The sequence below is a fragment of the Culex pipiens genome, chromosome 1 (assembly GCF_016801865.2).
Source record: "Culex pipiens pallens isolate TS chromosome 1, TS_CPP_V2, whole genome shotgun sequence".
In the NCBI taxonomy this organism is placed as follows: Eukaryota; Metazoa; Arthropoda; class Insecta; order Diptera; family Culicidae; genus Culex; species Culex pipiens.
Genome location: NC_068937.1, coordinates 5240604 through 5254047, shown reverse-complemented (window position 1 = coordinate 5254047; position 13444 = coordinate 5240604). Strand labels below are relative to the sequence as shown.

The 13444-nt window shown below is 33.0% G+C and overlaps 1 protein-coding gene across 1 annotated transcript in view; it reads left to right on the top strand.

Moving 5' to 3' along the window:
- The first annotated feature begins 1667 nt into the window (after positions 1-1667).
- The window catches only part of LOC120424026 (protein lava lamp-like), a 30213-nt gene continuing 18436 nt past the window's right edge, over positions 1668-13444 (top strand). Inside the window, exons 1-4 of the mRNA XM_052706655.1 lie at positions 1668-1772; positions 2288-3411; positions 7016-8325; positions 13390-13399. Of these exons, the coding sequence (XP_052562615.1) occupies positions 2398-3411; positions 7016-8325; positions 13390-13399 (2334 nt within the window). The 5' untranslated portion in view covers positions 1668-1772; positions 2288-2397. The remainder of the gene's footprint in view (positions 1773-2287; positions 3412-7015; positions 8326-13389; positions 13400-13444) is intronic.

The following is a 13444-nucleotide window of genomic DNA, read 5'->3' as shown; positions in this document are numbered from 1 at the left end:
GGTGTTACTCTTCCGCAACTGTCTCTTCCCGGACCTGAAACGACTTCGTTTCGTTTGTCGCCGGTGGAACGCCATCGTTTTGGATAGGTCATCGCTCTGGTGTCGGTTCTGGCCAAGCACTCAAAGCCCTTCGCCGGCCAAAACGCCAGAAAAGTTCGATTTGAAGTTTTTTTCATTACACTCGAACCCCGATGGTTTGACACCAACTGTTGTCAAACGAACGGGGTCACTTTTTAGTTTGACACCCCTTTTACACGGAGTTCACACACACTACCAAACGTTTGTTTTGATAGTGTGCGTGAGCGCCTTGTAAAAAGTGACAGTTCGTCACTGTTTAGTTTTACTTTGACCAACCAACGGGGTACAAACTAAAAAAGTGTCAAACGAAAAAGTTACCAACCACCGGGGGTTGAGTGTACTTGGGTTAGAGACGAAGAACAGGTTATCATTCAATGATCATAGTGAAATAACACAATTAAAGCATTCCAATCACAATAAAAATGCTTCAAAACATAATGGCATCTGATAAATCACTTTCAGAAAATGAATAAAAGGGCAACGGCTTGAGCAACGCAGTGCAAGCAACTCAAAAAACAATTGAAAATATACGAAGTTTTGTGAATTAACCTGCATTATAACAATAACAATTTTTGTTGAATTTTAGATAACTCCGACTCCGGGCTATCAGAAATATTCGGCTCCGACTCCAGCTCATAAAAATTTAGCCGCCTTCGACTCCAACTCCAGCTGTTCGAGTTTTGATGACTCCGACTCCAGGTCCCCAAAAAGACCCGATTCCACCGACTCCGGCTCCGACTCGACTCCACAGCCCTGAACTAGTCAAATTAGTACCTTTTGATTGAATATCATGAAAATTTAAATTTATACATTTTTTAAATATTGTTTAACCTAATTAAAAAAATCGATGCCAAAATTTCAAAAAGCATCATGTACTAACTATGCGTTTTGAGAAAAACGCATTTGAATGTTGAGTATCCATTTTCAATTCCCATTTTAATGTAAAAGTAAAATAAGATGTTCTAATGATAACAAACGATGAAAAACGTTGCTTTTATTGATACTTGATCATCCAAATTCAATAAAACATTATTTCCGTTATTTTATTTGAGAAAAACAAACATAACTTCTTTTGAAATCACCAACGTCTATATCACCCTGCTGTCATTAAGGGGGACGCTTTGTTATGATTCGTTTTTCTTCGCCGAATGTACATGGCGCTTTTTTCATGATGCTTTTTTTTCGTCACGAGGTTCATGTAGTCTTTTGTTTGACAGGTTGACAGGGCTATATAAACAGGGACTGCTGATGGCAGAGATTTTGTTTATATTACTTTATTTAAAAACATTATTAAACAGACTTTACTGAAGTAACTTTTGCTCTTTTTTGGTGGAGAGGTAGCTTATTAGGAGTACTTTCAGAATATGCAATAACCCAGCAAGTGTCAAAATGTACATGATAACTTTTGAAATGTTACCGTCGAAATATCTCTTTATTGTTTGATTTGCCCCCACCAAATCGCATCCGCCCATGCGTCAGAATCCGCTCTCTCAAAACAAACGTCGCCTACTACAGACTTTTGCACGCCCCCAGCGTACAGACTTTCCCTTCATCGCTGCCATCACTGTCTCGTTCGTCAAACTGTCAAACCGTTCCTTGTGATGATGTGTAATTCTGTGTTTGTTCGTCGCGCTGCGTTCAATTTTCCCCTTCGTCGAAAAAAAGCAAAAAGTGTCCGATATTCGTTGTAAAAGGTGGGTTTTCGGGGCAGGAAGTGGTGCTTCCGGTGCGGGGCACCGTTTCCGGGTGCAGGTTGAACGGGAGCGGTGTTTTCCTCGGAGATATTTGCGATTGAAAGTTGGTCGAAAATTTCTTCACACAGCTGACGTCAAGCTTGAAGCTGGCGGAACGTTTGAAAAGGTCGCATTTTGAAGTTTTTTTGGGAACAGATTTTTGGAGTAGTTTGTAAAAATGCGATTTTTTGAGGTTTTAGTAAAATTTAAGCTACCTTTTCAAATATTCAGCGAAAAAGTTTCAACTACTCTCTTTTTGGACTTGAAAACTGCAACTGGTTCACCTCGACATCACAACACACTCGTTCAAGTCTCTTTATTTATTGTGAAGTGAGGAATTTCGTTGCAAAAGTCGCTCGTGTGGTGTGGCCACTCTTGCAGAACAATAATTACGTGTGTCTGGGCTTGTTGTATAAATTTATTGCTTAAGTCACATTTAGTTTAGTAAATCTTCTAATTTTTCCTTTTCTTTTTAGGGAATATGTGTGTATCATTGTGATCGACTGTAATTTGCTACAAAATTAACTAGGAAAAACCTAAAATCTATCAAAATTTGACGTCAACGAAATAAACCCAAATTACGAGAATGTCCGGGTACGATCCGGGCGGTGGTGACCAGCCCAGCCGTGGCAGCACGCCCGACCTGACCAGTCTGCAGGAGAACTTCAGCCAGCAGCAGGCCAAAATTACGGCGCTGCGCGAGCTGGTCCGCGCCACCGAGTCCGCCCAGGGCAAAAAGACGGCCTCCGCGCAGGAAAAGGTGAAGAACATCGCCCAGCGCCTGACGCAGTACAAAACCAAGGCCACCAAGTCCCGCCTCAGCCGCGCCTCCAGCTCCGAGGTGGACCTCATGTCCACCCGCATCAACGAGGAGACGACCGAGGTCGAAGTCGACTCGAGCTTCGCCAACATCAGCGGCGTGGCGTACGAGGAGCAGCAGCACATGTCGCTGCCGGTGGCGCGCGCCCGCTCGGAGACGCCCGGCAGCGAAAAGGTCAACCTGCTGCGCCAGCAGATGGAGCAGAACCGGCTGAAGATGGCGGCGCGCGAGAGTCAGAAGCGCGAGGTCGAGGAGCGCGTCATCGAGCTGAAGCACAAGCTGGAGGCGTCCCAGCACACGCTGGAACAGTCGACGGCGGAATTTGGCCGGTCGACGGGGGATTTGAGCGGGTTGCTGCTCGGGCCGCCAGCCGTCACGCCGGTCAAGATGGGACGGTTCGAGTTTAACAAGAGCACGTCCGATTTGACGCAGATGGTTGCTGGAGGTGGCGGATTAACTTCGAGTCTGGAAGTGGAGCGGCTGCGGTACCTCGAGGGAAGGGTTAAAGTGTTGGAGCAGGAGCTGGCCAATCAACCGAGTTCCGACGAGCGCGTGAAGGAGCTCGAGCGTAAAATCCTGGACCTCGAAGAAGCGCTCAAAGAGAAAGAGTGCGTGATTGAGGCGCGAACGCAGGCGGTTTCGCTGATGACGGAGAATTTGACCGCGAAGGGACGGAACACGGTCGATTTGCTGGAGGACACCAAGCAGGAGATGCTGCGCATGCAAACGAACTTTGTGCAGGCCGAGGCGAGTTTGAAGCAGGAGCTGGACCGATTGCAGGTGAGTGATGGCACTGTCAATAGAGCAAAAAACATACAAAATTTATAAATTTTACAAAATTAACATAATAATTTACAAAATTTACAAAATTTATCAAATTTACAAAATTTACTAAATTTACAAAATTTATAAAATTGACAAGAAAAATTACATAAATGACAAAATTGAAAAATTTATAAAATTTACAAAATTTATAAAATTTAAAAAAAATTACAAAATTTAAAAAAAATACTAAATTTACAAAATTTATAAAATTGACAAGAAAAATTACATGAATGACAAAATTGATAAAATTTACAAAATTTACAAAAATTACAAAATTTATAAAATTGAGAAGAAAAATCACATAAATGACAATATTGATAGAATTTACCAAAAATTAAAAAATAAAAAAACTTACATAAATTTAAAAAAAATAAATGAATTTAAAAAAATACATAAATTTTAAAAATTTACATAAATTACAAAATTTACAAAATTGATAAAATTGACGAAATTGATAAAATTGAAAAAAAAAATACATAAATGACAAAATTGATCAAATTTAAAAAATTACAAGATTTTTTAAAAACATTAAATATTTAAAATATTTACAAAATTTATAAAATTGATGAAATTGACAAAATGAAAAATAGGCATAAATGACAAAATTGACAAAAAAAATACATAAATGACAAAATTGAAAAAAAACACATTAATAAAAAAAAAATTAAAATTAACAAAATTTATAAAACTTACAAAACTTTTAAAATTTCAAAAAAATAAAATATTTACAAAATTGAAAAAAAATTACATTAAAAAACAAAATTGATAAAATATACAACATTTACAAAATTAAAAAAAAAATTACCAGATTTACAAAATTTAAAAAAAAAAGCCAAATTTACAAAATTTATAAAATTAACAAAATTTACAAAATTTAAAAACATATACATAAATGGCAAAATTGATAAAATTGACAAATTTTTAAAAAAATTTAAAATATTTACAAAATATATAAAATTTACGAAATCGACAAAATTGAAAAAATAAAATTGATGAAATTGATAAAATGAAAAAAAGACATAAATGACAAAATTTACAAAAAAAATACATATGTAAATGACAAAATTGAAAAAAATACATGAATGAAAAAATGATAAAATTAACAAAATTTACAAAACCTACAAAACTTAAAAAACTTACAAAATTTACAAAATTTAAAATATTTACAAAATTGAAAAAAAAATACATAAATGACAAAATTGATAAAATATACAACATTTACAAAATTTACCAATTTACAAAATTTATAAAATTTACAAAATTGAAAAAAATATACATAAATGACAAAATTGATAAAATTTACAAAATTTATAAAATTGATGAAATTGACAAAATTGAAAATAAATTACACAAATGGCAAAATTGATAAAATTTACACAATTTAAAAAAATGTAAAATATTTCAAATTTTTACAAAATTTATAAAATTTACGAAATCGACAAAATTGAAAAAATAATATATAAATGACAAAATTTAAATTTACAAAACTGACAAATTGACAAAACTTACAATTTTTACAAAATTTGCAAATTGAAAAAAAATTATAAAAATTGATATAATTGACTAATTTGAACAAAATTTTGAAAATTAGAAAAATTAGAAAAATTAGCAAAATTTACAAAATTAAAACCAGAGTAAAATATTTTGAAACAATATAAAATTCTTATAAATATGTTTGAGGTCGTTTTCAAGATCCGGCTCATGATTGAAAGAATGGAAAAACTCACAAAAAATAATAAATTATTTGGAAGACTATAAAAATATGTTTGAATTTAACAATATTCAACCAAAAATACTGGAACAAGATTGAATTAATTTAAAAGAACTGAAAAAATATATCAAAGAAACATTTGTTTTAATTTTATTAAAAAAAACTGTCTAAAGAACTGTTAATTTTTGAAAGAATGGAAAAGCTTACAAAAGTATCTCCAAAACCAGATCTGCTCATGTTGGAAAATAAAACAATAAATCTGATTTTTATCTTATTTAAAAAAAAACTGCTCATTTTTGAAATTAACAAAAATGTGAAAAAAAACTTTAATTATTATGAATTAATATTTCAAAAGGTTTAAATTATGACATTTTCTCGTTTCCGACCTTCAGTTCTTTCGAACTTACGTCATTCGACCTTTTGTCTAACATCCTATCAAAGCATGCCAGAATCTCGAATTTCTTAAACAAGGACCACCTCTTCTGATTTGGCAACTCCCTAAAGTTTGTGATTTTTGTATTTTTTTCTTTATTAAAAAAACGGCTATTACTGGGAAGCAAACAAAAACAATTTTGGAATTAACCCTCTACTGCCCAATTTTTTTTTAGAATTTTTATTTTTCCCGTGTGGTCATTTTGAGCAACTTTTGTTCTAGGAAAAACTTTACTTCTGTTTTTTTTAATGTTTTTCTTGTTTCATTTTTAGTATTTTAATTTGCATTTATCTTGTTTAGTTCATGTTTGTTTTTGGTAGTATTTGGTATTGTACAACCTCCTATCATTACATTTTGCCTATTGTTTCACATTTTCTGCACCATTATCATTAAAATTGTTGAAAAAATACTGCATACTTCTTTTTACTTAAAATATAGGAAACGTTAGTAAAAAACACAGCCAAAGTTGACCCCTAAAAAAATTAAATTTTTAAAAACATTGGCAAAGTTACATAAAACAAGTTACCCATAATTTTTCTAAAATTTTAAGAGGTCTTTCTCCAATGCTTTTTTAAAGATTAAAATTGGTTAAAAAATGATTTTTTGGCGATTTTTTAAATTGAAGCCCGCCTAACGGCCTCCCCAGATGATTTTACATTAGATTCATGTATTTTCTTGTTCGTTAAATTGATGTTTTTTTTTATATATCCTAGTAAAATCATCTGTATGTAATTTTACCTAAATTGATGTGTAAAAAATTGCATAACATAGAAAATTGTGAAAATTTTACACATCAATTTAGGTAACATTACACAAAAAGTTAAATTTAGGGGTATTTTTCTTAAAAGAAAATTCTCAAGTGTAAAATTACATCAAAAGAGAGGTAAATTTACATCAGAAGACAGAAACGATCAAAAAATGTGTTTCTAATATTTGCTTCGTCCTCCTCTTACTCGCAGGTCGATGTGGACGAGTTTTGCGAGTTTTGTATTTCTTTTTCCAAAAAAGAATCCTCTTAATTTAAACGGCAATATCTGGGATACAAAAAAAAAAATATTCGAAATTGAGCATTTCCAGCGTGTTTCCCAGATGATTTTACATTAGAATCATGTATTTTGTTGTTCGTCAAATTGATATTATCCGAGATACCCTGCGCGTACAGGAAAATTATTTGTATGTATAACATAGAAAATTGTGAAAATTTAATTCTAATCATTTTGTATGTAATTTATTTTTTACACATCAATTTAGGTAAAATTACATAAAAAGATAAATTTTGGGGTATTTTTTTTAAAGAAAATTCTCAAATGTAAAATTACATCAAAAGAGAGGTAAATTTACATCAGAAGACAGAAACGATCAAAAAATGTGTTTCTAATTTTGTTTTTTTTTTTCGCTTTGTCCCCTTCTAACAGGTCGAACTGGACGAGCGCTCGGCCAAGGTGTCCAACCTGGAGGAGATGAACAACATCCTGGAGACGGCCCGGTACGACCTGACGGTGGAGAACTCCACGCTGCGGCAGAGCCTGGAGGACGTGCAGGACTTTGCCACCAAGATCAGCGAGCTGAACAAGCTGAACCAGAGTCTGCAGCACCGGATCACGGAGTTGGAGGGTTCGCGGTACGAGTTCATAACCGACGCGGAGGTCGAGCAGGCTCGGCGGGAGGGCGAGAGTGACGAACGGGTGCGGGAACTGGAGGAGCGGGTGCGGGAGTTGGAGGAGACTGGGGATTTGGCGGAGAAGGTGCGGAGTTTGGAGGCGACGATCGAGGCGCAACGGGAACAGCTTGAGGGTCAGAGCAAGGTTTATGAGGAGTTGCAGGAGCAGTTGCAGGAGAAGACGGTGGAGTTGAACGTGTTGAATGCGAACTTTTCCGTGCTGCAGGAGAAGCTGAAGACGGCCGGGCCGAAGCAGTTGTTCCCCAAGTCGGCGGAGGAAGAAGCGGAGGGGGAGACGAGCAAGCTGAAGCAACAGCTGGACGAAGCGAACAAGGGCGCGATCAAGTCCAAGCTGAAGATCAAGCAGCTGCAGAAGCAAGTGGATTCATTCAAGAAGACCTCGGCGGTTCATGAAGAGGTCGTACGGTTGACGGAAGAGGTCCAAACCCTCACCCAACGGCTAGCCGAAGTCGAGGAGGAAAAGGGCAACCTCCAACTCCATCTCGTCAACTACGACGGCTCCCTCCCCGACTCCGAGCTTGAAAAGCGCATCAAAATCCTCGAAACGACCTGCCAAAACCAAACCCAAGCGATCCAACTGCTCGAGGAGCAAAAGCTGGACATGGACGAGGACCTGAACGCGACCCGGCACGAGCTGGAAACGATGCGCGAATCCAGCAAGGTCGCGGACCAAGGAACCACCTCGATCCAGTCCCAGATGACGTCGATCGAGTACGAGGAAAAGTTCGAGCAGTGCGTCACCGATCGGGAAGAGTTACGGGCTCAAATCGGCAAGCTGGAGAGCGAACGGACCGAGCTGCAGCAAAAACTCGAGCGGTACATGTGCGAAAACATTGAGCTGCTCGATCGGATCGAGAAGTTGAGTTCGGTGGAGAAGGTCAGCTCGGCGGAGTCGATCGAGATCGTGGAGGGGCTGACGGCGAGCGAGAAGCAGGAGATTGAGGGGTATGAGGCGGCGGCCAAGAAGAAGAAGATGGCTGCTGCGGCTGGGGAAGGGGGAGAGGAAGGGGTGGACGAAGGAGGAGCGGTGGATGAAGCGGATAGGTGAGTTGGTATTTGATTTATTTTTTTGTTTATTTTAAATTGACATTGCTACATTTGAATTTTTGGATTCAACATGAATTGATTGAGTCAACAAAAAAAAACTGCAGCAATTGAAAAATCTGGCAGCCCTGTCTTTTTTCTGACAGAAATTTATGTTATTATCTTTGAAAAAAAAATTCGAAAGACGTCGCAATTTTTTAAAATGCTCATATTTTTCAATTTTAAAACATTTAAATTCAATAATCCAGAAAATCCAAGTTTCAGATGAAAAAAGCTTAAAATTTTTAAAATTCTTAAACTCTTTCATTTTAATTTCTAAAATTCTTCAATTTTGAAATTCCAAGAATTTTTATGTCGCATTTTTTTTAAATTTAGCAAATCTAGAATACAAAAATCATGGCCATTGCAAATTTTATGGAAGTTTTTGCTCTACAATTTTTGAAATTCTAATTATTTAGTTTCCAAAATTTAAAATTTTCAAAAAAATCCGCTTTCTCAAATTCGTAAATTGTTTAATCCTTAATTGCTACATTTCTAAATAATCACTTACTTTTTCAAAAGGTCCTATGAATTCCATGTTTTGAAAAAAAAATCTAGTATTGTAAAATTTCACGAACCATAAATTCCTTATTTATTAAATTCTTAAATGATGCAATTTGCAGATTCTAATCTTTGATTACCAAAATTAAAAAATTCAGCGCACTCAATTTTTTTAAATTTAGCTATTAAAGGATTTCAAAACGCTAAAAATTGTAAGTTTCTGAAAATATGCATTTCTTAAATTATGAGATCCTTAAATTTTCGATTCTACAATATTTCTAAATTTGCTTAAAAAGAAGCTTAAAATTAAAAAAAAATTAAATCAGTAATTCTTCCTTTTTTTACCTTTAACTCTTCAATTTAATAATTCTAAACTTCTGAATGTCTAAAATTTCTGAATATAAAATTTCAAAGAGATTCTTATGGCCTGATTATCTCAAAATTCAAAATTGTTAAATTTAAAAAAGGTGAGATTAATTTTTTTCCTTGAGAATTTCGAAAATTAAAAATATTATTCAAAATTCTTAAAATATTAACATATTAAAAAAATATGTGGCTCTTAAATTTCAATAAATTAAAAACAAATTTTAAAATATATAAAAACTCTAAATTTTTGAGTTTCTAAGTTTTAAAATTCCTCAAACTGCATTTTTTTTTCTCAATTTCTAAGATTCTAAGATTCTAATATTATTTCGTTTTTGATTAACGGAAGTGATTTTTTTCCGAGGGCTTCGGATAATCGAGTCTGGACTGTATTATTGAGTTGTTGAAATTTGAACATATTTGAATTTTAAAATTTCAAAATTCTTCCATTATTTAATTTAAGAATTCTTAAATTTTTAAATTCTATAATTCTTATTCCAAGATTATCAAACTTATGGGCTCAATCCGGTAACAATCTGATTGTAAAAATAGTCAAACTACGATGTATTTTTTTTAGACCGTATTATAAATAAAATATCTGTATCAATACTCGTTAACACCGTGTTGGTTCATGTACACCGTGCAATTCTTAAACGCTTCCATTCTTTTCAATTTAAAATCTTAATTATCAAATTAAAAAAATAGTTCCTAAAAAAAAAAAAATATTTTAATTTAAACCAAATCTAAAATGCTTGATTTTTTTTATTTTATTATGTTATTTTTTCTAAAATTCTGAAATTCTTGAATTGGTTTAATTCATTCAAGAGTTTCAACATTGTTAGTTTCTGGAACCCAATTTTTTTTTAAATTACGGAAAACTTTAATTGTTAATTTAAAAGTTCCAATATTTTGTTAAAATAATAATCTGCCATAAAAAAATTTAAAAAGAAATTCTTCAATTCTTTAAATTTTCAGCTTTTTAAATTGTATCTGTAATTCTTTTATTAAAAAAATAATTATTCAGGTTTCTTCTGAGGGTTAAGTTTTAAAATTCTATAAATCTCTTTTATCTTAAAATTCCAAAACTCTGTCGTTCTAAAAACTAAAATTTTCAAATTCTTAAAATCTGAAATTTTTAGGATTTAATTTTGCAATTCTTAAATTAAAAAATCTAATTTTCAAAAAAATTAAGATTCTGTTATTCTTAAATTTGAAAATTCTTAATCTCTTATTAATTTCAATATTCAAACTTTTCTGAATTTCTAAATTTAATAAGGCTGGTACAAATTTTATTTGAAGTTTTTGTTCCCTTCAAAGTTGGCCCGAAAAATCAGGGTGTAAAAAAATCTTCAAAATTTCAATGGAAATTTAAGTACAATCAGCTGAAATCAATTTAAAATGCATTCCCCTGCGTTAAGAAACATTTTTAGCATATTTGGGTTGATTTAAAAATCTTTTGAATTTTTGAAAATGATCGATGTTTATTATCGCAAAAAGTTTTTTTTCGCTGACATTTTTTTTTGTCAAATCTTACAATCATTAGTTTTATTGCAAAACAATTGAACTAGTGTAAAATGCATTTTAAAACACTTTTTCCATGCAAATGTTGATACTATGGCTTGATAATTCAATATTTATATATTTTTGCTCCTTCCGACCATGCTTAGAGCCGAGGGACAAAAACTTTGAAAAATATCTGCATCAGCCTGAAATATTCAAATTCTTGAATTTAAAAAAAAGTTAGTTAGTCTTCAATTGTTAAATCTCTTATCACAAAATTCTTAATTTTCAATTTCCTAAATTCATAATTTATTAAATACTAAAACTCGAAAAATGTCTTATTCTATTTTTTATTTCTGAAATTTGAAATTTCCTAAATGTAAAAGTCTAAAATTTTTCATTTTAACAATTTTAAAATGTTATTGTTGTTAGTCTGTAAAATATTTTTTTATTTTTATTCTTATTTCTAAATTTTTTAAATCTTAAATCTCAATATGTCTAAGTCCGCATTTAAAAAAATCTAAAATTCTAATAAAATCAGCGCTTTAACTTTTTAATTTTTATCTTTAATACTAAAATTCAGGATTTCTAAAAAAAAATCCCAAAGAGATTCCTAGGGTTTAATTTTAAAATTCTACAAGATTCCTAAATTTCCTGAAGTTCTCAAATTCTTTCACATTTTTTCATTAAAAAAAGTTTCAATGTTGTTGATATTTAGAAAAGAATTAATTAAACAATTCAAAATTCTAAGATACAGTCATCCCACCTATTCGGAACACCCACATATTTTTTTAGGACCTTTATTTGGACATTCTCTTGCTATTTCACTAGTAAAAGTAGTACTTTTCAAACAAAAACCTGCCTTTCATGACTATTTTATCCAGAGCAGCAAAACACTGCCTCCAAATCGCCTGTTCCATGATTGTGGGATGTTATTGTGCCTCCCACAATTGTGGAACACCTTAATTCAACTGATATTTTCACAAAAAAGTTATCAGACCATTCATAAAACATTACTAAGCATGAGTTTTATTGGTTTCAGAGAGTGAAGTCATTATTTTGTAAAAAATAAGTACTCCTGGAAGGAAAAAAGTTTGTTTACATCGTAAGAAAAAAGTGTTCCGAATTTGTGGATTTCAAGGGTCAATGTTTTTCTTTAAAAACTTGATATAAACCGTAAAAATATATGACCGGTCTATACATCAATCGAAAGATCGCAAGAAAAGCTTTCACATGAAGGTAAAAGCAAATCTTTATGTTCAATTATCGATTAACTATGATTTTTTGAACGTTGGCCGATCTGTAAACTGTTCCGAATATGAGGGATGACTGTACCTAAAACTAATAACAAACTTAAAAAAAATATTAAAATAGCAAAAATTCTGAAGTTATGAATTTTAAAGATTTCAAAGTTTTACAATTTTCCAATTAATTATTTTTTCGCTATCTAAGATCTTAAAATAAAAAAAAATCCTGGCGTTCAATAGTTCCAAAATTAAATCCTCGAATTCCAATATTTGTAACCAGCTTACATTTTGTTTTCTAAAGCTTCAATATCTTAACATTCTAAATTTATAAAAATTTTAAGTTCCAGATTTCAAAATTCTCAAAAATAAGTTTATTTCCTAATGTGCCTGATATTAAAAATATAAAACAATTTGAAATTCTCGTTGTGTAATTTATAATATATTTTTTAAATTTATTAAATTTATCAGATTTAAAATTCTCATTCTCAGGCAATTACAAATATTTTCCAAAATTGATTTTGCACCTCCTAAGAAAAATCAAACGGCAAAAAAAATATTTCTAAAAATTTCTCAAAAATGTAATAAAAACTAAAATTTAGAAATTCATAGAATTGGTATAAAAACGCGACAGTTCTTTGTTTTCAGCATCACACTCTGATGAGAGTTTAGTCAGTTTAATTTTTTCTAAATAAAATTATTCACTGTATTAATTTTAACGCTTTGTTCTGTTTTGCAAACCTTTCCAGATTATAAATTTTGCAATTTTGACGACGAAAATCCAAACTTATAATAAGCTAAGCCAAATAAAAATTTTAAGTATTTCAAACCAAAGAATCACAATTTAAAGTAAAGTACAGGTACAAGCAACAATCACTAAATCCCTCTTCGAGTGTTTGATTTTATTTTCCTAACTTTTTTTGGGAGGGGAGGGGTTGGGGGGGTATTTGGGGTTGATTTTATTTTATGATAGGGGATTGTTTGTGGAAAGAGGGATTAGGAATTTAGTATAAGAAGGAGGGGAGGGGGGAGAGGGAGAGGGAGGGTATTGGGATTAGTGGGAGGGGGTTGAGGGTATTGGGGGGTAAAGTTTAGTATGGGTGTTGGGGTGTTAATAGAGTTTTATAAGGTAGGAGAAAAAAAGAATAGAAAGTGGAATTGAGGGAAGTAGTAGTAGTTGTAGTAAGATTAGAGGTTGGGAGGGGTTGAGAGAGTGGTTAGATGAGTAGGTAATATTTTGAGTAGGGGGGTAGTTAGTGAGGAGGGTGGGGAGTGTTTAGTTGGTTGAGAGGTAGGGGGAGTAGGATGGTTGTGTAGTGGTGGTGGTGAGGGGGTGGGAGGTGGTTGAGGGTGAGGGGGGAGAAGGGTAAGGGGGAAGTGTATGAGATAGAAGGGGTTTTGGGGGTGTGGGTGTAAGGGTGGGGGGAGTAAGGAATGAGTTGAGGTGGTGTTAGTGTGGAGTTAGTTTGATT